Genomic DNA, 23,429 nt, shown 5'->3' with positions numbered 1-23,429 from the left:
ATATTTCGGCCAGTAGGCCTCCATATTGGGTCTTTTTCTAGCCTTGGCCTCCATTGGTGACAGCCACCTCGGGGTCTTGCCTTCCAATAAGTCTTTGTATTTTGTCCAGACCATAAATATTGATCTTCTGACAATATGGTTTTTAAACAGTTTATGAACTTTGACCTTGTCGTACCACAAATATGCATGCCAACCAAAAGCATTGTCAAACCCTTCCAGATCTAGGACATCAGTGTTCTCAAGAAGTAACCAATCTTTCATCCAGCAGAAAGCTGCAGCTTCATAATACAACCTTAAATCTGGCAGGGCAAACCCCCCTCTTTCTTTTGAATCAGTTAGTATTTTAAACTTTATTCGGGGCTTTTTGCCCTGCCAAACAAACTTAGAAATATCCTTCTGCCACTTTCCAAAACAGTCTACTCTGTCCACAATCTGTAGGGTTTGGAACAAAAATAACATTTTAGGCAATACATTCATTTTTATAGCTGCAATTTGACCCAACAAGGAAAGTTTCAATCTTGACCAAATTTCTAAATCTTTTTTGATTTCCGTCCAACATTTTTCATAATTGTCTTTGAATAAATTCAAATTTTTAGCAGACAAATGAACCCCTAGGTATTTCACTTTTTTGACCACACTTAGTTCTTTCTCCTTCTGGAACACATCTGTTTCTGCTGATGTCAAATTTTTTGCCAGAACCTTGGTTTTTTGCTTATTCAACTTAAATCCCGCCACCCGACCAAACTCATGTATCCGCTCTAAAGCTCTTTTTGTACTAGATTCTGGCTCCTGTAGTGTTAAAACCAGATCATCTGCAAAAGCTTTCAGTTTATATTGTTTCACTCCGACCTGTATTCCTTGCACCAACCGGTCCTCCCTAATCATATTCAGGAGCACCTCCAGGACTGAGATAAATAAAAGAGGGGATAAGGGGCACCCCTGTCGTGTCCCTTTTTCAGTTTTAAACTCATCTGTCACCACATTGTTCACTATCAGTCTAGCCTTTTGCTCTGAATAAATTGCTTCTATTCCATTTTCAAACCCCCATCCCACTCCCATCCCTTCCAAATTTTTCTTCATAAACATCCAAGAAATGTTGTCAAAGGCCTTCTCCGCATCAATAAAGATTAACACAGCTCTAGTATTGATATTTGCTTGTAAAAGTTCCAAAATATCAATAATGTTCCTAGTGTTATCAAACAAATGTCTACCTGGGAGAAAGCCTGCCTGGTCCTTGTGAATTACTTCATTAAGTACTTTTTTAAGTCTACTTGCCAAAATGTCTGCAAAAATTTTATAATCCACATTTAGGAGTGAGATGGGACGGTAGTTCTTGAGTTGCGTCTTTTCAGTTTCCAGTTTGGGTATCAGTGTGATGAAAGCTTCTTTCCACGTTTCCGGTGCCTTCTTCCCCTCCATAATCTGGTTGCAAACCTCCATTAGTGGTTGTATTAAATAGTCTTTTAATGTCTTATAATATTTGGAGGTAAGTCCATCCGGGCCTGGAGATTTGCCCAGTTGCATATTCTGGATGGCACCCTCTATTTCCTGTTGTGTTATTTTACAATTCAGTATTGTTCTCTTTTCTTGAGTTAATTTTGATAGTCCATTAGTTTTTAAAAATTGGTCTATCTCAGTCTCTTCTTGTGGCCCCTGTGTATAAAGTTCTTTAAAGTATCTCTGGAAACACTTTCTAATTTCATCCGGTTTCTGAACAATTCTCCCTTCTATCTCAAGGTTTGTAACTGTATTTAATTTTTGTCTCTTTTTCAACTGCCATGCTAGCAGTTTTCCACATTTATTCGCTGATTCAAATGATCTTTGCTTCATTTGTTTAATTTTCCATTCAATCTCTTGATTTATCAGTTTCGAATATTGTGCTTGATGGAATTTAATTTCTCTCAGCACCTCCTTCGACTTTGGTTTAGTTCTCAATTTTTTCTCACCGTCTCTTATCTTCTCTAAAATTTTATCCTTTTTTTCGTTCCACTGTCTTTTCTTAATCGTATTCTGTTGTATCAGAAACCCTCTCATAACAGCTTTACTTGCGTCCCAGATTGTTCTCCTTTCCACCGTGGTGTTCAAATTTATTTCAAAGTAGTCTTTTAAAGTTTTTTGGGCCTTCTTCACAATCTCCTGATCTCTTAATAGGGTGTCATTCATTTTCCATCTGAAGGAACCGATTGGAGTAAGTCTCAATTCCATTTTCAAGGCGTTATGGTCGGAGCAGGTTTTTGGGCAGATTTCCACTTTTCTAACTTTAGGTGCCAGCCCTCTAGTTGTCCAAATTTGGTCGATTCTTGTCCATGACAAATGGGCCTCAGAAAAGAAAGTTCCCTCTTTACCTAGAGGGTTCTTTGTCCTCCATATGTCAATCAAATCCATATTTCCCTTCCTGTGCTTTTCAGCAGCTGGTATTCAGAAGCATTTATTGCCCCCAATTGTGAAGTCAGAACATGGACATCATGGCTAGTTGCCATCAATACTCCGTGAATTTGTCCAATCCTCTTTTGAAGCCATCCAAGTTGGTGGCCATCACTGCCTCCAGCAGAAGAGAGTTGCTCGGTTTAAGTCTGCACTGTGCAAAGAAGCATTTCCTTTTGCCTTATTCCAGCCCTTTAAAAGCTGGGAAGAGGCAGCTAAGTTGCCTTAAAGCCCCCCACCCCGGAAGATTCACGGCTGCTTGTTAAGATGCTCAAGGACAACTCTGTTCTTTTCTCCCTGCCCTTTCTTATTGGTGTGACCCCTCTCTTCCCGCCCTGTCCACTTCTACAGTGGTACCTCGGGTTAAGTACTTAATTCGTTCCGGAGGGCCGTTCTTAACCTGAAACGGTTCTTAACCTGAAACACCACTTTACCTAATGGGGCCTCCCGCTGCTGCTGCTGCGCGGTTTCAGTTCTCATCCTGAAGCAAAGTTCTTAACCCGAGGTACTATTTCTGGGTTAGCAGAGTCTGTAACCTGAAGCGTACGTAACCCAAGGTACCACTGTATTTGCTTCTGCTGGCAGTCTCATTTTGAAACAACAATAACAAACACAACCTTGCCAAGTTTTCTTTCCTGTCACAGCAGCTGGAGACATTGGTACATTCCTGCTGACAGAGACCCGGCAGCAGAACACAGAGATCCGTCTGGCCGTTGGGAAGGTGGCTGACAAGATGGACCAGCTGTCAGTCAAGGTAATACAGAACTTTCAGGATAGGAAGCTGCTTAAGAACTGCCTTGCTAGCACTTTCCAGAAACAATAGGAAGGTGTTTTTCTTGCAACAGCTTTTCCAGTGGGCTGAAAAGCTCCCTCCCCTGAGGTGTTGGTTTTGTATTGTTGATTATTTTATTTCATAAAAAAACTCAAAGCACTTTACAAGAAGAATAAAACAGTAGAATTATTAGTAAAAACAATTTACATATTCAAAAAATTAAAACCAGCCATAAACTAGAAACCTATCAGCATTCTAGAGATCTAAAGAAGCAGGTGCCGAAAAGGGTACAGGCAGTTCCCCATTTACACGGGGTTTGCGTTCTGAGGCACTGTGCATGTCAGCCTGCCCCGCACCCCTGCAGGGCCAAAACTGGTGCGCCCACAGATGGGGAGTTGCCTGTACAGTGAAGGTGCCTGCCTGATATTGATTGTTGTTCAACTGTTTTCAGGCTTTTTAATCTCTGATGGGGGGAGAGGTTTGGGACGAGGGAAGTTGCTTCAGCTAGGTGGTGGAGCACCTTTTTGCATGCAGAAGGTTCCATGTTAGCTCCTTGACGTCTCCAGGAAGGACTGGGCGACACCCCAGTCTGAAAACCCAGGGAGATGCTGCCCGCCAGTGTTGACAGCACTGAGCTAGATGGACCCAGTGGTCTGATACTGAGCCAGGTTCCTGCGCTCCCAGCAGTTTCTCTCCTTGGCAAACAAGTGAGCAGCTCAAAGGGCCCAGGCCTGATCTGGCTTCTTCTCTCCCGTGTGCTGATGCTTCAAGCTGCATCTCCTTTTTGTTTTTCCTTTCTCTCCCCACATCCCTTGCAGCTGGAGGAACTACGGAAGCAAAACTCTGGCCCCGGTTTGCTGCCAGGCGTCTCTTCTGTTACCATGGAAACCTCTATGATCATGAGTAACATCCAGCGTATCCTGCAGGTAAAGAGCTTGTCTACAGTGGTGCCTCGCAAGACGAAATTAATCCGTTCCGCGAATCTCTTCGTCTTGCGCTTTTTTCGTCTTGCGAACCACGGCTATTAGCGGCTTAGCAGCTATTAGCGGCTTAGCGGCTATTAACGGCTTACCGGCTTAGCAGCTATTAACAGCTTAGCGGCTTTAAGAAAAAGGAAACAAACTCGCAAGAACTCGCAAGACGTTTCGTCTTGCGAAGCAAGCCCATGGGGAAATTCGTCTTGCGGAACGACTCAAAAAACGGAAAACCCTTTCGTCTAGCGAGTTTTTCATCTTGCAAGGCATTCGTCTTCCGGGGCACCACTGTACTTGAGAGCATGAGGACTAGAACCTTGCTTTTACCTTCAGGTGAAGGGTCACAGCTAAGCGGCAGAGCATGTGATTCGCAGGCAACAGGTCCCGGATACAGTCCCCAGTGGTGTCTCCTGGCAGGGCTGAGAGAGACCCCGTGCCTGAAACCCTGAAGGAGACGCTGCCAGTCAGTGGGGAGCCTTGGGCACAAATGCTGCCCTGTCCTTCCCTGTTCCTGCTCTGCACCTTCCTTGAGTTCTTTTGGCCAGCTGGAAGTGTCTTTGTTGCTAGCCTGGATGTGGAGCAATCGGTGTAGAGACTTCTAGTCTCCTGTATTATAGCCACATCGGTTGCCCCACCCACTTTTGTCCCTAGCCCCGCCCACACCTGGACAGTTGATCCAGAGGCAAGGCAGCCTTTGGACTGGCAGAGGTTCTTTGCCCCTGTTGTAGACTGCACTGAGCTGGATACATGCAACTATATGGCTTGAGCTAAGGGAGCTTCCTCTGTTCCAGTTCATCTAAGGCTGCACTAGCAATTGGGCTTTTAGTATTGCAGCTCCAGACATCCAGAAATCAGACCAGGGCCTAGAGTGATGCTGTTCAGATGCCTCTTGAAAGCATGCTTGCTTTGGAGGGCTTTCCATCCTGAGATGTCAGTTATGCAGATCAAGTTTTATATCTGCTGAAATGGTGTTGTTTTTTAAAGTTGAGTAGAATAGATGGGCTTATTGTATCAGAGTTTGTGAAACTGATTTTATTCATTCTCAGAGCTTGGATTTCTGTGTTGTATTTTGCTTTTACCATGTATCTTGATTCCATGGCTTCATGCAGTGCAGCTGTCTCGCAATTTGCTTACTAAATAAAGTTTACCTAAGAGGCTTGCTAAAGGGGAGCAGCCCATGTTCTGTCCATGACCATGGCGGAAGACCACAATGATTTCTCTCCTCAAATCTGGGTCCCCAAGAGAGGTTGGGGAAGAGATTGTGGCTGGAGATTGTGAAAGTTGTAGAGGCCAGGACTGGCTCTGACACATTCCGTTTTGCTCTTTGTGCCACAGGAAAATGAGAGGTTGAAACAGGAGATCGTTGAGAAGAGCGGCCGCATTGAGGAGCAGAACAAGAAGATTGGTGAACTGATTGACCGCAACCAACGGTGAGGGAGACTCTTGCTCACTTTTAATGCTCTATGAGAAACAGCTGGTATTTCTGGCTGAAGCTTAAAGCTCAGGTGGCCTGGCTCAATCCCCAGGCACCCCAAGGCTGCTGCCAGTCAAAGTGGACAGTACTGGGCTGGATGGACAAATAGAGGAATACAGGAATATAGCCAGTGTGGGGTAGCAGTTAAGATGGTCTGTCAGAGTAAGATCTGGGAGACCAGGGTTCCAATCCCCACTCTGCCTTGAAGGTGACCTTGGGCCAGTCACACACTCTCAGCCTAACCTACCTCACAGGGTTGTTGTGAAGATAAAAAAGGGAGGAAAACTATATACCAGTATTTGAGCTCCTTGGAGGAAAGATGGAACATAAAATAAGAACTATTATGATTCTGATATAAAAGATAGAAGCTCTCCTAGGGTGGCTTTTGAAAAGTGAGATCTACATATGATACAGCCTTGATTTCTTTTTTTACATGAGAGGATGGAAAGTATCAAATCATGCAAACATTCATGTGTGCAAAAAACAATTCTTCCCCCAGCTATGTGGAGCAGAGCAACCTGTTATCTGAGCAGAGCAACAGCTCACTGCAGAGGACCATGGAGCACACCCAGGCAAGGGTCCTACATGCTGAACAGGAGAAGGTAAGCCCTGGCAGTGTGACAGCTACAACAGGAGGGCCAAGTGACTGAGGCTATGGGGAGGGCAAGTGCTTTCCCAGGACCCCGTCCTTGAATTCACAATTGCTAGTGCAGGTCACAATTCCCCTTTGCCTGCAGGCCAGAAAGAAGTTACATTTCTGAGCAGCAGCAACAACAAAATACAGTGGTACCTCGGGTTACATACACTTCAAGTTACACGCGCTTCAGATTACAGACTTCGCTAACCCAGAAATAGTACCTCAGGTTAAGAACTTTGCTTCAGGATGAGAACACAAATCATGCAGCGGCGGCAGCAGGAGGCCCTATTAGCTAAAGTGGTGCTTCAGGTTAAGAACAGTTTCAGGTTAAGAACAGACCTCATGAACGAATTAAGTACTTAACCCGAGGTACCACTGTAGAAGAAATGACTGTCTAGGTATACATGCACATACAGGTAAAAGATTCATAAGCTTCAGGTAATCCGTTGAAAAGCACCTCAGATCGAATATGAAAGAACAACAGAATGTCCTTTTAAAGTCTAACAGAGTGCCTAAGGAAAAAAATGCACCACATTGGGGTACATTAAGATCTCATTCGCTGTATTCATATGCCATGCTAAACTGTGGGTTTGCATGACGTGAGCAAGCACAATTAACGTCCCCCTCACCTCCTCCTACAGAGCCAAGAAGAAGGGCGTGAGAGTTTCCACTTCTAGGTAACCGCTGCTTCCTCTGTTGTCTGGACTGAGAACAGCCATTAATGTTAAGCAGAATTAGTTTCTGAAGTTAGCTTATAGAAACAAACATTTGAAGTTGGTGTGTTTGATATTACCCATAGTTGATGTTAGCTGCAGCTCGTTGTCCCAGGCAACACAGCAAGCCATGGCTGGGCATAAGTGTCAGGGTTCCTGGCCGCATGAGAGGAGGAGATGTAAGGGGAGAGCATGCAAGTCCAGGTTTGCTGTGGCCTGTTCTTGCTTGGGCATCAGCGTGCAAACCCTGCCATTACGGGATCTTCCATGCATCTTACCCTGAGGCCGCTGGGATTTTCAGTGATATAATCAGCCCTTGGACCACAGAATAAGCAGAGTGCTCTTAACCCAGAATGCCATTGCCTCTTTTGATAAAACTTTCTCCCCTCTTGCTGTTCTTGTTTCTGGTGGTGTTAACTCTCCTCTCCTTGTTGCCGCTTTTCTCTCTAGCACATGCCGCCACTGGATCAGGGGTGGGACCAGGTGAGGCATTGTCCTTGGGTGTCCTGATCACCTGAGCACTTCCTTACTCCCTTCATACTTTCCAGGTCACCATTTCATAACTTTAGCAGGGGAAAACCCCACGCCTTCTGCAGGTGTCTCTCGTTGTGAGGCCTCTCTGTGCCTCCCAGCTTCAGTGACAATGGGTTTTTCGAAATCAGGGGTGGGGGGGACTCCAGGCCCCTGGACCAAAAGCCACCTTCCAGGCCTATGTGCTTGGCCCTTAAAACTCCTTCCAAGCCACGCAACTTCACCAGACCTACATTGCACCCTCCTTGAGTGCTTTTGCCTGGCTGGATCAGGCCCAAAGCCCATCTTATTCTCACAACCAGATGTGAATCCTACAAGCAGGATCTGCGTTCACCCCACTTGCAATTCCCAGGAACAGCATGCTGTCTACAACAGTGGAGGGAGACCCTAGCCCTTGTGGCTGTTGGCTGTGTATAGCTTTTCCTGCCCCATTGTTTTGTCTAATCCGCTGCTAAAGCCATCTAACTGTTTGGCCTTCATTTTATCTTGTGGGAGAGAGCTCTGCTGTGTGAAGATGTCCTTTCTTTTGTCTGTCCTGAATTTTCTGGGGAAATCTTTTCTGCTCTCCATTTTATGCACCTTTGTCGTGCATGCTTTCTCCTGAACTAACTGAAAAGCCCAAGGCTTCTGCCTCCCCCTGCTCCTCATAGCCTTGCCAGTAGACCAGTTCTGCAGGGTGTTTCCTGGGAGACTCATTCTTAGCATTTGGGAGCCTCCAAAAGCACAGCTCTTGCATCCTCCCAGGAAACGTCTTGTGGGTTCTCCTTCCCCATATGTTCTCCTGTCTCTTCTGCTCCTTTGCGTTGCAGGTCAGGGTCACCAAGGAGCTAGCGGAAGCCACAGCACAGATCTCCCAGCTCCAGCTGGAGCTGGCCCGTCATCAGAAGCAGGAGATAGATCTCCACTCCCAACTGAATGAAGCCCTGACAGAATCGGAGAGGCAGAAAGCCCAGGTCAGCCGACTCCGTGCACAGCTGGCAGGTAAGGGAAGCTGAGAGGAGGCGCTGAAATGGCAGAAGAGCACTATCCAAGCACATGCAGAGCCGTTTTATCATCCTAGGAAATTCTTTGGCTTGCTGGTAGGGATCCTGTGGCCCTCCAAGTATTACTGGCCTTCACCTCTCATGAGCCCCAGCAAGCGTAGCCAGGGATGATGTGCGTTGGAGTCCAGCAATCTCTGGAGGTCCTGCTCCTTAGGGCCTCCTGCAGTGTAGCTGTTAAAAACTCAGACACACAATCTCCAAAAAGACTCTTGACTTTAATCCCATCTGTTTAAAAAAGGCAAGCTTCTGATCTCTACAAACTCTATGCTGCTTTTTGTTGAACTGAATCTCCAGCTTACAAACAATAAAATAATGTAACATAATAGAAAATGGGTTTGTGCAGATTCTGCACCTTCCTTGCCCTGCATGCAAGAGCAGAGCAGTGTAAGAGTGAGATATGTCTATAAACCCCATGATCATCACAATTATAACAAATAAAGGCTTGACATATCTCACTTTGCCTGTCATGAGTTATTTCATATATTAGTTTCACCTTTTAAGTTGAATTACTGAAATAAATGAACTTTTCCACGATATTCTAATTTTTTAAGTTTCACCTGTATGTCTTTAAAGTTACACGGAGGCCCCATCCACACTATACAGCGTTATCATGCCACTGCAGTCAGTCATGGCTTTCTCCCAAGGAATCCTGGGAAGTGTGGTTCGTTCCAGCTGCCAATAGTTGTGTTGGAAGTTGAGAGCCCTGCTTAAGCAGCCATTTCCAGCATAGTTTAACAGTCTGGGAATTGTAGCTGGGGGTGGTGGGAGACCGGGGTGTCCCACCACCTCTCAGCACCCTTAGGAGAATGTTCCCATTTCCCAGAATGTTTTGTGGGAAGCTGTGAGTTTTTGACGCATATAGTGCAGATGGCGCTGTACTTAGGCTTAGCTACAGCAGTGGATGGAAACAAGGACATGCACTTTAACCGGCTCTCTGCCCCACCTCCACAGAACTTCAGAAATCGTCTGACGACATGAAAAGCAGATACCAGGAGGAGAAGCTGAGTGGGAAGAAGTTGGATGAGAAGGTGGCAGCCCTGGAAGAGGAGCTGGCTGATATCCGCATTAAGAAGGAGAATCTGGAGAAGGTAGTCCCCAGGGGTGGCAAAAGTCATCACCCGAGGCCAGAAGTGGCTCCCTGGACAACTCTCTCTGACCCGTAGGATTATGCCAGTGCCACACCCCTCTCCCTCCCCCCCCCCCAGCTTTGCACCCTTGACTGTTCTTTGCCTCCCTGGAAGATCTAATAATAATGATAATGATGATGATGAAAGAATCTATACCCCGCCCATCTGGCTGGGCTTCTTCTTTCATTCTTAAATGGAGGATTGAAAGGGACAAGTGGGGAAATTAACGTGTGTTGTTCCACCTACTTTTACTCCTGGCAGGCAGCCCCCAAGAAGTGATAGTCAGTGGAGTCTCGTCTATTAGGCAAACAGGGCACTGCCCTCACCCAGCCACCATTGGCTTGCCTTCTTCCTTACAGCCAATCCGGATGTGGCTCTGCCTGTCATTGGGCTCCTTGCCTTCTGCCCCACCCACCTCAATGGGCAGGAGCCACCTGTCCTTGGAACACCTCTGCTGGCTTCTCATGTCTGCCCTAGGTCTCTCTGCTTACTGTTTATTACAGGGGCTCCTGAACTGTGGTCTGCGGACCACCACTTAGTTAATGCTGGTTTCCTTCTAGCTTTCCCTGCTTAAAACCACAAGAAGCTCAGAGAAAGAGAAGCTGTCACCAGAGCAGGAACAGCCAGAGCCTGTGAAAGGCAAGGTCAGTGGGGCTCTCTTAAAACGTCTTGATGGAGGGTTTGTAGTTCTAACGTGTCCCACAGGCTTGTTACACATCTGTGCTGTGAACCAGTGTGATGCTGTGTAGTAATACAGAGACTGAACTGCATTACTGTATATAGAGCTTAGCGTTAGCTGAAAAAGCAACTCATAAATTACATGTTGTCAAAGGCTGGAGGACCCTGAAAAATTCAATGCAGGCAGTTGGGTGGGATTTTACCTTGTATACAATTTGTAGAGAGAGACGCTGGACTCCCTGATCACAATGCAGTGTGGAAATGTGGCTTGCCTAATTGGTCCCAAACTTTTGGAAGGGCACCAGGTTGGCAGAGGCAACAGCAGTTAACAACAGTTTAAAATAGTTTACAGTCTCACAAATAAGGTATCTCCTAAAAATACACACTCTGTAACCTCTCTCTGTAACAAACCCTGAAGTGCTCTTGAAATAAGAAGTGTTAAGGAAAGCGGCGGGGGGGACAAGCAGTAGAGAGAAATCTTAGTCACATTCAGCAAAAGCAATGGCAATCCACACTTCTGTAACTTCAATCGGGAGTTCTTACCTGTTAGTCTGAACAGCACAATTCAATGTCATCCATCTCTTGGCACGTGGATGCTATCCAGATAATGTATGTTGGTTGTAAAATAAATGAATAAATGAAATCATCACCACATTTGGCTGTCCAGAAGCTCTTGCAAGCCCACTGTCCTTTCTGGTGTTGCTTCCCTGCCTTCTGACTCTTTGGCATCATCCTGCCCCAGGTGAAGAAGATCATGAACGAGGTCTTCCAGTCCCTGCGGAGCCAGTTCAACTTGGAGGAGTCCTATACTGGCCAGGAGGTCCTGGGTATCGTCCTGAACACCATCAAGGTACAGCCCAGGGCAGATGGATCCTGACACCTGAATAAGATGCAGATTGAGTGAACTGGTCTATCATTTCTCTTCCCTTTTGTATGGTTCCAAATGTCATGAGTTTGGGTGCCAGAGTTTTGGGTGCAAGATGCCCATAACTACTGGGTTTAGTAAGTGTTAGAATGTAATCACTGCTTGGAGAGTGAAACTGAAAGTCAGACGCTTAACAGCTGGACTCAGCTTCCTGTGTTGAGGAGATCGCTTGAGAGGTGGGCCATTAGAGAACTAATAATGAAGAAGATGATAATGATTATGATTACGATTTATTTATTTATTTATTTATTTATTTTGTTTATACCCAGCCACTCTGGGTGGCTTCCAACACACATATAAAACATAGTCAAACATTAAACATCTTTAAAAAATGGAACACTTCACCAATTTGCAGAGGCCATGCTAACCTCTTTATCAATCCAATTTTAGTATACAGTATGTGCTGCAGACAGAGAGATGGGCCATCAGCAAGACAGACGCTCTACCAGCCAGCAGATGGGTGAAGCCCCACCCAGAGCTTTGAGATAGTGAGTTTGAAGAGAGTGCCAAAGTTTTGGTTAGGAGGAAGTTTTAGGATTTCAGTTGACTATGGTGTGATCAAAAGAAAAAAGGCTTTCAGTCTGTTAAATGCAGCAAGCTGGAGAGGCAGGATCAGAGCACAGATCAAAACAGTTTGAATTAGAGGTTGCAGCAACGGGAAAAACGGGACTCTCTTGGAGTGTATGCTCCATTACAGGCTCAGGTGTAAATAAACTATATACAGTGGTACCCCGCAAGACGAACGCCTGGCAAGACGGAAAACCCGCTAGACGAAAGGGTTTTCCGTTTTGGAGGCGCTTCGCAAAACGAATTTCCCTATGGGCTTGCTTCGCAAGACGAAAGCCCATAGGGAAATCTCCGGGACAGCGGGGAAGCGCAGCGCGTCTTCCCCACTGTCCTCGGACCTCCTCCCGCCGCCCGGCATCGGAACGAAGCTCCGATGCCGGGCGGCGGGGCGGGAACGCCTCCTCCCGCCGCCCGGCATCGGAACCAAGCTCCGATGTCGGGCGGCGGGGCGGGAACGCCTTCTCCTGCCGCCCGGCATCGGAACCAAGCTCCGATGCCGGGCGGCGGGGCAGGAACGCCTCCTCCCGCCGCCCGGCATCGGAACGAAGCTCCAATGCCGGGCGGCGGGGCCGCAAAGCCTGGGCGCGCTGATCTCAGCGCGCGCAGGCTTCGGCATGCTGGCAACTCTCCGCAAGCAGCGGGAGCGCTCCCGCTGCTTGCGGAGAGGTCCGCGAAGCCTGTCCAGGACAGCTTTTGAAGGGGGGGGGAAGCAAAGACTTTCGCCCCCCGCCCGCCTTCAGAAGAGGTCCAGGACCTCTTCTGAAGGCGGGCGGGGGGCGAAAGTCTTTGCTCCCCCCTGCCTGCCTTCAAAAGCCATCCGGGACAGCGGAGAAACGCGCTGCCTTTCTCCGCTCTCCCGGGAAGGCAGGCGGGGGGGAGCAAAGACGTTCGCCCCCCGCCCGCCTTCAGAAGAGGTCAAGGACCTCTTCTGAAGGCGGGCGGGGGGCGAAAATCTTTGCTCCCCCCCCCGCCTGCCTTCAAAAGCCGTCTGGGACAGCGGAGAAACGCGCTGCCTTTCTCCGCTCTCCCGGGAACGCAGGCAGGGGGGAGCAAAGACTTTCGCCCCCGCCCGCCTTCAGAAGAGGTCAAGGACCTGTTCTCAATGCGGGCAGGGGGCGAAAATCTTTGCTCCCCCCTGCCTGCCTTCAAAAGCCATCCGGGACAGCGGAGAAACGCGCTGCCTTTCTCCGCTCTCCCGGGAAGGCAGGCAGGGGGGAGCAAAGATTTTTGCCCCCGCCCGCCTTCAGAAGAGGTCAAGGACCTCTTCTGAAGGCGGGCGGGGGGCGAAAGTCCTTGCTCCCCCCTGCCTGCCTTCAAAAGCCATCCGGGACAGCGGAGAAACGCGCTGCCTTTCTCCGCTCTCCCGGGAAGGCAGGCAGGGGGGAGCAAAGACTTTCGCCCCCGCCCGCCTTCAGAAGAGGTCCAGGACCTCTTCTGAAGGCGGGCGGGGGGCGAAAATCTTTGTCCCCCCTGCCTGCCTTCCCAGGGGCTTTTAACTCGCCCCGGACAGCGGAGAAGTCCTCCGCTGTCCCGGGCGATTTTAAAATGCCGCCCGCCAGCATTTTAAGATTGCCCCGGACAGCGGAGAAGTCCTCCGCTGTCCCGGGGTTTTCTAAAATGCTGGGGGTGGGAAGAAAAGCCCTTGTCCCCCCCCCCCAGCCTTCAGAAGAGGTCGGGGGACAGACTGTCCCCGGACCTGGTCTGAAGGCGGTTTCCATAGGAACGCATTAATTGATTTTCAATGCATTCCTATGGGAAACCGTGCATCGCAAGACGAAAAACTCGCAAGACGAAGAGACTTGCGGAACGAATTAATTTCGTCTTGCGAGGCACCACTGTATCATTATGACACCACAGTCTACACTGTGCCTCATTTCCAAAGAAACACAGACTAAGTGCCTAGACCCCTGGAATCTTGCACTGGTCAGAGATTGGGGTGGCATGTAGCACCATATTCCTAAGCATTGGAGCAGCAAAGAGGGTGAAGCCCAGCTCTCTAGAAATAACAGGTTGTATCTAAGGTACTACAAAGTGAAAGTCACTTAGCTGTGCCTGTGTGGCTGAGTAGGGATTCAAACCCTGGTCTCCTGAGTCCTGGTTAGAGACCAACCATTACACAGTACTTTCATCAGGGGCTGCAGTCTTTTTTGTGGCAAATAATCCCCCCTCCCCTTTACTTGTTCCAGACAACAACTCTGCAGCTGCTGGAGAGTCAGGAGGAGCAAAGGGGGAGCAGCAGCACCGAGGAGGAAGGACCTGCGGAAAGGAAGCAGCCAAGTGCCGCACCCCTTTATGGGGATCCCCACAGCAACTCTCTCCGAGAACCAGCACCAGTGGCATCCCCCGCTCCTTTGGCTAATCTGAAGGAAAGCTCAAGCAGTCCTCCATCCACCGCTCTCGAAGGAGCCCAAGACAGTCTGCTTTTTGCAGCTCCTGAGGCTCATTCTTCGGAAGCACCGGTTGAACAAACTTGTGCAGCCTCTGCTCAAACTGCAAGGCCGCCTCTCAGGCTCTCCGCCAGTATTGAGAAGGAGAGGCCAAGCACTCAGGGTGAAATGGACACAAAAGACACTGCCATTCTGGCACCTCCAAATCCAGCGGCGGATGAGACGGCACCTCCAATGGAGGGGCCCACAACGGGTCCAGAGGGCAAGGAGCAGAGTGGGGCAAGTCAGCACACCGCTGGCCCCACCTCTCAAGCTGCTGTAGCCGACAAGCAGCAGGACTTGGCTGGAGCCTCACAGCCAAGACCAGCGTCCAGCCCCATGGAAGCGGATTCCAGGTCTGTGCCAGGGCGGGAGGGGGACGGGAACTGTACCAATTATGAGTCTCTTGCCTTTCCGTGCCTTCCCCCCCACCCCCTAATAACATGGGGTTTAAGACACAAAGGAAGACCCTGGCTCCCCCTTGTTGGGTGATAACGCCGAGGCCTGTTGCTTCCCCCCAACTGCAGCGTCGCCTGGGATTCATTCCTCGGGTCTCCCGTCACACTGATGTGGCCCATATCCAGGGTCATGAGCACACAGTGAGCAGAGTTCAAAACAGAAGCTCAGCCTTGAGTAGTAACATCTAAGCCTAATTTATTACAAATTAAATCAAACGTAACAGAACAAAGAAAACATGGCTCCTCTCTCTGTCTTTCTTCCTCGGAGAGAGAGCGGCAAAAAACAAAAGCTATACAGAGCGGAAACAGCATATCTCAACTTCCTCTCACAAGACTCCCACAATCAGTGCTGGAATGTAAACAGACATGTGACATGTAACAATCCCACACACATCTGCAGTACGGGAGGAATGGAATTCTCAACACCCCTCTGCTCCATTCATTGACATCAGTGCTAGCACTCCCCCACTCCCTCATTTAACCCCATCAACCCTGTAAGGTAGGCACTACCCAATGAGCTTCAGGACTGAGTAGAGATTTGAACTCTGGTCTCCCAGGGTTCTGGTCCGTTAACCACTGCATCACTCCCACTCTCCTTTTCCTTCTGTCTTTTTCTCTTGCAGTCTTCTTGAGGACAAGGGTGGTTTCTTCAAAGTTGCCACTCCCAAGCCATCTGCATTGGGAACTCTCTTGGCAGAAGACGACGACGAGGAAGAGGTGGTAAGAGCTTTGAAAGGGTGCAGTGGTGTATGGTGCCATTTGGGACGGCTTAAGGTGGCAGGCATAGAGGCCCTCAATAGGTGTTTGATAAACTAAAGTGGTAGTGTTTTGTTACCAGGGCACCACCATTCTTTCCTGTGGCTGTTAGGGGCGCTATATTGTTACAGTTTTGTGGCATGTTGTGCCTTCCTTCTCCCGCTTGCCTTGCTGATGGTCCTGCTCAGCTGGCCACCTGAGTCAGAGCCTGCTCTGCCAAGCAGCAGTGACCTAACCCTGCCTTTCTTTCTCTCGGTTTCAGAGCCTTAAGGGTCGGCCTCCCCCCACCCCACTCTTTGATGATGATGACGACGATGACCTGTACCTGCTGGGATAAGCAGCTTGGCAAATGCCATGGCAATACTTTCTTTTCAAGAGCTTCAGTGATTGCTGATCTGGGGCTGAGATGGATGGAGCTGGGGTTTTTCCTGTGGGCCTCCCCAGATTGCTCATTTGGGCTTTGGTGGCCTTAACTTGTGGTTTTTGAGGCTGCTGGCAGGAAGAGGGGTGACTCTCTCTCTCTCTCTCTCGGTAGCAAATGTCAATTGGGGACTTTGTCTAGCTTCAAAGTCCTGACTGTTTACTTCACCACTGCCGAACACACCTGTACCCTACACACTTTTGACCCAGCTGCTGCTGGGAGTAGCGATGGGTATCACCTTGAACAGCTCCTCTCTGTGGAAACCAAACTTAACCTATTGCCATAGCTCACCTCCAGTTTTGAACCTTGGCAAAACCGGATCTTGAAGAAAATAATAATAAAGTGCAATTAAAATAAATTAACCCTGTTGCCTTAGTTCTTTCACTTTAGCAAGGCAAGAAGGGGAGGGGTATTTGTGTGGTTCTGTACGCCAAAAACCGACTCACCATTTATAGGGCACGTTAGGTGCTTCATGTACATACACCCAATATGTTAAGAATTAGCACCAGTCCTGTGAGGGAGGCCAGTATTAGTAATCTCTTCGTATTGCAGATGAGGAGGCTGAAACAGAGAGTGGCTTGCCCAAAGGTTGAATGGTAAACTCGGGATAGGCACAAGGCGGTGCCTTGGTCCTCATCTCTGATACAAAACTACAAAGTATATACAAAAGTAACAAATGTGGTGACAGTAATAATAATGCAGCAAAACAACACCACCACAAACTGGCTTAGAAGTATAAAACCAAATTTACTAGAATAATAACTAGAATAGAGCTAGACTTGTAACCATTCAAGTAACAAACATACTAAGGTGCCATGTGCAAAACAAAGCCTGGAGATACTGTAAACATGGAGTGGATAAATGTACAACTGTATCTTAACAAGTTGCATGTGCAATAAACGTTACACAGACTGAATAAATGAACCGTTCAACAAGTAGCATAAGTCCAATCAGAGAACGGCAACCCTGTGCCGCCACAATGGCAAGGGTAGCACACTGGAGAATATGAAAAAGTTTTTCAAAGCTGTTCTTCAAAGATTGAACTGGATGAGATGTTCTTCAATAGGTCTTGAGTTGAAAACACAAAGCCGTTTGCATGGATCAATCACAGGAAGGCAAATCAAAGCCACCACCCTGGTGAGAATAACGCAAGTGGGCAAAAGGAGACCTGTTCTCCGGATATATTACAGGTTTTGCTACACGCTTCATCAGTCCGAAAAAACAGTCATAGAAAACGGTTTGCTCAGGATAAAGAAAGTATTCACAGGCACAGCGTGTTGTGAAACACCTCGCTCTTCCCCAGTTCCCGTTTACCGTGATTGGGCATGCTCCACTGATGCAGAGCACTTTCCCTCGACCCGCCACTGAGGGCACCACACCGGAAGTCTCATATATAAAAACATAAAACATTACTTTTTTTAAAAACTTCCCTATAGAGGACTGCCTTCAGATGGCTCAGGGGACGGATAACTCCACACCCTCCAACCTTTCTCCATTGAAAATAGGGACATCCTAAGGAGAAGTGGGACACTCCAAGATCAAATCATAAACCAGGATGGCATCTTTAAATCAGGAACATCCCTGGTAAATATGGACACTTGGAGGGTCAGCAACCAGTGCCATTTTTCTAGAAAAAGATGTGCCAGAACGCACCGTGAACACCTCCCTCATTCTCTTAGAATGGCAATGGTACCCAGAGCTAGTGCTCTGCACTCTGGAGCAGGGCTAGCTGCCCGTGGGGGTGGGGCTAGCCACCTGCAGGGACAATGTGAGTGTCGGGTGGGTGGCGGGCGTCCCAGGGAGGCATGGCGAGTATCCCAGGGAAGCGGCGTAGTGATGTTCCTCCACAGGGATGACACCCAGGGCAGCCCGCACCCACATACCCCTTCCTCTGCCAGTGATAGCGCCCACCTGAGATGTGCCAGAACTGAGTTCCGGCAAGTTCCAGCTGAAAAAAGCCCTGCTTCCAACATTATAATTATCGTACCAAAGAGCTTCGTAGCTTCTCTCTCTTTCACATACCCCACCTGTCACACACTCCAAACTTACATAACAGCAAAGGTTATTCCCCAGGGTTGCCAGTTCTGGAACATTCCAGACCCTTTCATTTCAGGTGTAACAGGGAGTCCTTGGAGCACCCCACAATCACCTAACCCTGACTTCTATAAGTTCAGGTCGAGCGTCACAAGCAAGAGACTTTAGCCAGGTGATAGAAACAAAACAGCAGCCAGTAGGCCTGATCTTTCTTGTTGCAACAAGGCTTCCCACTGCCACAAAGACAAAGCAGCCAGAAGCCCCCATCAATGGTTACATCCGTATGTTAAAGTTTCCCATAAAACATCTCAGGATGCATCATCAAGACATCATAGATCTGTCACAGAAAAGGTGTGGTCTCAGGTAGAACCTGAGATCCAGCCATACCCCTGTCACGCAAATATACTCTTTCACACTTACTCCCATCCCCGTACCAAGGAAAGTATTTACAGCTCCTTGGTCCCCGAGTCAAATCAAATACACCCCTCTGTCTTGTCCGGCTTCATCCCACTATAGGATGGATAGGCATTGTGACTGAGGTGGTTGGATATCTGTCTGACACTCTTGGGGCAGGATATCGCTGGCCATGACTCCTTTGGAAGGCCCTGCAGAGGTGTCTGTACATCTCGGGGATTATGGTGGGCTCACTCACCCCTCCCCAGAATAATTTGTGTATTATTTTTTCATTTGGGCATCTATGTCTCCATGCGTCTTTTAAATTTAAATTTTCTGCCATTTTAAAAAATGAATATGGTAATCTCCCTTCTTTTGATTTTCCCCCTCTCTCTGTTCTAATTCTATTGAGGTAATGCCTGAGAACCTGAGATCCAGGCATACCCCTGTCACGCAAATATAGTCTTTCACACTTACTCCCATCCCAGTACAAAGGAAAGTATTTACAGCTCCTTGGTCCCTGAGTCAAATCAAATACACCCCTCTGTCTTGTCCGGCTTCATCCCACTATAGGATGGATAGGCATTGTGACTGAGGTGGTTGGATATCACTGGCCATGACTCCTTGGGAAGGCCCTGCAGATGTGTCTGTACATCTCGGGGATTATGGTGGGCTCACTCACCCCTCCCCAGAATAATTTGTGTATTATTTTTTCATTTGGGCATCTATGTCTCCATGCGTCTTTTAAATTTAAATTTTCTGCCATTTTAAAAAATGAATATGGTAATCTCCCTTCTTTTGATTTCCCCCCTCTCTCTGTTCTAATTCTATTGAGGTAATGCCTGAGAACCTGAGATCCAGGCATACCCCTGTCACGCAAATATAGTCTTTCACACTTACTCCCATCCCAGTACAAAGGAAAGTATTTACAGCTCCTTGGTCCCTGAGTCAAATCAAATACACCCCTCTGTCTTGTCCGGCTTCATCCCACTATAGGATGGATAGGCATTGTGACTGAGGTGGTTGGATATCACTGGCCATGACTCCTTGGGAAGGCCCTGCAGATGTGTCTGTACATCTCGGGGATTATGGTGGGCTCACTCACCCCTCCTCTTATACCTCACTTCCCTGGGTCCTAAGTGCCATTGGAACGGAGAAGATTGATACAATGAGTGATTTCCGATGAATTTCTAAAGTTTTCCCATTGAGCCAGTGCATAAATACATTTATCAGTGAATCGCTCCCAACCCCTTCTTTCCTGCTCTCTAGAGCTGGGACTCATGATTTTACAGCTTTTAAATGGAATTACTTATTGACAAGACACTGGCTTTTTCTGCCATCTATTAATTCCAACTCTGGGGAGTCCAACTCTCCCTCCCACCCCCACACTTTTTCTATGTCATGCTGGAGGAATATGTTGACCTGACTGATATTTTGGGAAATGGTTTGCCCATTTACCCTCTATACAATTGGAGAACTCTCCATTTATAATACTAAACTTGGCATGAGGGTTCCCAGGGTGGGGCTGCAGACCTTGTTGCTGTTTGTATGTTGGGTGCCATTTTGAATCAAGATGGCAGACTGAAATTTCAGTTTGGCATGACTTTGCCCGTTTTGTGGCATATGTTCAGCCACAAGTAGGGATATGATCGCTAGATTCAGCTCAGGAGTGCTCAAGGTGTGTGTGTGGGGGGGTCTTCATTGATGTTTGGATGTTGGGTGCCATTTTGAATCCTGGACAGTACCTGTGTGTGTGTTATTAGTGTGTGGGGTGTTAGAGGAGAGGTAGTACCTTTGGTGGAGGACACACCATGCTCCTTCGGTGGTAGTTTGTTCTCAGCGAGCCAGCCAGAAAGAAATCATATGGATTAAGTGAAGTTAACTCTTTATTAGAAGAAAAAAGGCCTGCTTGCTCCCTTCATCAGAGCAAGGAGTTAGACGTGCTCTTGTGAGTGAGTCAAGTCTGAGGCCTTCTTCTGACATTAGAGCTGCTGAGGGATAAAAATAATTACACTCTCCACAGTCCCAAACATGGTTAGAAGCCTACAGCTTGCTTTAGTTCTGCACTTGCCGGGTGTGAACAGAGAGCCAAAACAAACCTCTGTCTTACCTTTCTGGCTCTGAGCTGGAGGAAGATGATGCAGGTGCAGAGACAGGGAAAGATATCACACCCTTGTCCTTCATCTTACTCCATCTTCCAGTGGTGCAGCAGGCCCTTTGTAGCAAGGGCATGTTCTGGTGACCACAAATTTTGAATTGGCTACCCAGGTTACAGAAGCTTTACAAGCTCGTTATAAGACATTGTAGAAAAATCAGCAATGCTTCTGTTCACTGATTCCTGGAACTTTCTTGAAATGTAGGCTTCAGCTGCAAACATTACTGGAGCAGTGTGTGGGAATGAAAGGCACACACCACTTGTTCAGTGCAAGAATTAACCTCAAGAAATGATCCCAGAGTTGGATTATTTTCTACGACATATCATGGGTGTTTAGAGTAAGATGCATCACCAAACCTCTTAAATCCCACATTATTTTTGCATTCAGGTACCTCAAAGCGACTTACACAGTAAAGCAACTGAGGGTGTGAACACACTACATTGTCAAAGCACGCAATTCCCCCTCACGACAAAAGAATGTTGGGACTGTGGTCTGTTAAGGGTTTGGGGAACTTGAAGGTGAGAAATGTAATTTAAATTTATGTTGCATATGCAACCAGGTTGCACAAATGCCACACATTTAAAGCACATTCTCCTCAAAGTACCCTGGGCACTTTAGTTTAAAGGTGCTTGGAACTGTAGCCCAGTGAGGGGTACACTATGATTTCCAGGGTTCTTTGGGGGGAAAGATACATGCTTTAAACGTATGATGTGTATGCAGCCAGCCGGGGAACTTAAGTTTAAGGGTGCTGGGAAATGTAGCTCCACGATGAACAAGCTACAATTCCCAGGATCCTTTGGGGGAGGGAAGCATGTACTTTGAATGTGACTTAAGTGACTGGGAAGTCAAGGAGGAGGAACTAAAATGGGTTATGATACACTGGGCCCAACATATTGGACACAATATATATGGAGGAGTGAGAAAGGCTGTGGAAGGAGGACATAAGATTCACTGCATGCTATAATCTTAGAGAAAATGTGATGAAGATGTTATACAGGTGGTACCTAACCCCGGCCAAATTGGCCAAGATGTACAAAAACAGTTCAGATGTTTCTTGGAGAGGGAAAAGTGGGGTTGGTACCTTTATACACATGTGGTGGGAATGCAAGAGAATAAAAGAATTCTGGGATACAATTTCTAAGAAGAAGAAGAAGATGAAGAAGAGTTTGGATATCCCGCTTTGTCACTACCCTAGGGAGTCTCAAAGCGGCTAACATTCTCCTTTCCCTTCCTCCCCCACAACAAACACTGTGAGGTGGGTGAGGCTGAGAGACTTCAGAGAAGTGTGACTGGCCCAAGGTGACCCAGCAGCTGCATGTGGAGAAGCAGGGAAGCGAACCCAGTTCCCCAGATTACGAGTCCACTGCTCTTAACCACTACACCACACTGGCTCTTTACCCTTTCATAGGCGCCGACTCCATGGGGCCTGAGGGGGCCCGAGCCCCCTCAAAAATTCGTTTGGGGGGGCAGAGCCCCCCCAATAATCTCGGCGCCCCTCCAGCAGAGCGCCGCCGCCGCGCTGGCTCTGCCTGTCGACGCTTGGCGCGTCCGCGGCTTTTATAGGGCGCCCGGCGCGCACCAGCTCGATAACGGGCACTGGCGCGGCGGGGGCGCCGGGCCGGGGGAGGGGGGCGGCCTGTCTCCTTGGCAACCCCATTGAGCAGCGCCGGCTCCCCCGGGAGGGCCATCCCCCCGCGCCGCCGATCGCCAACACCGCTGATGCTGTGGCTGCCCGAGCCCGAGCCAAAGCCCGAGCCTGAGCCCGTCAGTCAGTCAGGAAGGAGAAATGGGGAGGGAGACGAGGGAGGAAAATTGCGCGCAGGGTGAAGAAAGGAGAAGGGCGAACGAGACGAGCTTCCAACCCAAAAAAGGGCTGGAAGACTGGGAGGATGAAGGATCGGGAAAGAAAGCGACGCCTTCCCTGCCCGCGACGTCACCCGCTTGTCATTGGCAGTGCAGCGGGCGCCCAGAGGGGCTGGGCACCGGCGCAGGGCCGCTCCGCAGCCGCGGAGGACAGCTGCGCGGCTAGCAAGGTGCGCCGCGTAGAGCGCGGCCCTTGTGTGGCCCGGTGGCCAGGCAAGCTCGGGCGGGGACCCCCATGCGAATCTAAGACGGGAGAAGAGGGCAGAGCAAAGGGGGTCCCTTCCCCAACCTCCGGCTCTGAGACTTCCCTGCACCCCAGAAAAGCGAAAGGATTTTCCCTTTTTTATATATAAATATTTTATTAAGTTTTCAAATACAAAGTTAGAAACATACACTGAAGAAAAAAGTAAAAGAACAAGGGGGAAAAAAGAAAAAGAAGAAAAGAAAACCAACCATTCAACACATTTTTTATATAACTAACTGGACTTCCTCGCATCTCCCTTACCCTGCATTCTTTATAATAAAGATATCAGCAAATTATTACCTTGTTTCGTACCTTATTTTGTACTTTTCAAATACTATACCTCTAAATTTAACATACTTTTCATCAGTTACTTATATCTTAAATTAAACATAGTATTACCTTAGATTTTGACCTTTTCTTACTTAAAATATAATTTCCTGTTTCCCAAATCTAATTGCTGAAGCTATAGTTTCCGAATCGTGTAAATTTTTAACATTCATACAACTTATATTGTTTTTGTAAATAGTCCTTAATTTTTTCCCAGTCCTCTCCTCTTCCGTTGTTTCTTCTCCCAAATCTCGGATTCTGCCAGTCATTTCAGCCAGTTCCATGTAGTCCATCAATTGCGTCTGCCACTCTTCCAGTGTGGGCAAATCTTGTGTCTTCCAATATTTTGCGATAAGTATTCTTGCTGCTGTAGTTGCATACATAAAGAAAGTTCTATCCTTCTTTAACACTTTCTGGCCAACAATGCCCAAGAGGAAGGCCTCTGGTTTCTTGGGAAAGGTATACTTAAATACCCTTTTTAACTCA

The 23,429-nt window shown here is 47.9% G+C and overlaps 1 protein-coding gene across 10 annotated transcripts in view; it reads left to right on the top strand.

The window, feature by feature from the left end:
* The window catches only part of LOC114589172 (FK506-binding protein 15-like), an 82,970-nt gene that overhangs the window by 22,645 nt on the left and 36,896 nt on the right, over positions 1–23,429 (top strand). For 2 of the 10 annotated variants that reach the window (XM_077922359.1, XM_077922354.1), the window contains 8 exons: positions 3,069–3,178; positions 4,015–4,122; positions 5,506–5,600; positions 6,144–6,246; positions 7,445–7,477; positions 8,335–8,506; positions 9,520–9,656; positions 10,256–10,339. In XM_077922359.1, the coding sequence (XP_077778485.1) occupies positions 3,069–3,178; positions 4,015–4,122; positions 5,506–5,600; positions 6,144–6,246; positions 7,445–7,477; positions 8,335–8,506; positions 9,520–9,656; positions 10,256–10,339 (842 nt within the window). Of the gene's footprint in view, positions 1–3,050; positions 3,179–4,014; positions 4,123–5,505; positions 5,601–6,143; positions 6,247–7,444; positions 7,478–8,334; positions 8,507–9,519; positions 9,657–10,255; positions 10,340–11,115; positions 11,224–14,051; positions 14,648–15,372; positions 15,470–15,767; positions 16,285–23,429 lie in introns of those variants that run through there. The other 8 variants (XM_077922360.1, XM_077922356.1, XM_077922353.1 and 5 more) reach the window with 8 other exon arrangements.

This window comes from Podarcis muralis, chromosome Z, assembly GCF_964188315.1.
Source record: "Podarcis muralis chromosome Z, rPodMur119.hap1.1, whole genome shotgun sequence".
Lineage (NCBI taxonomy): Eukaryota > Metazoa > Chordata > Lepidosauria > Squamata > Lacertidae > Podarcis > Podarcis muralis.
This window is presented reverse-complemented; position numbering and strand designations above follow the sequence as displayed.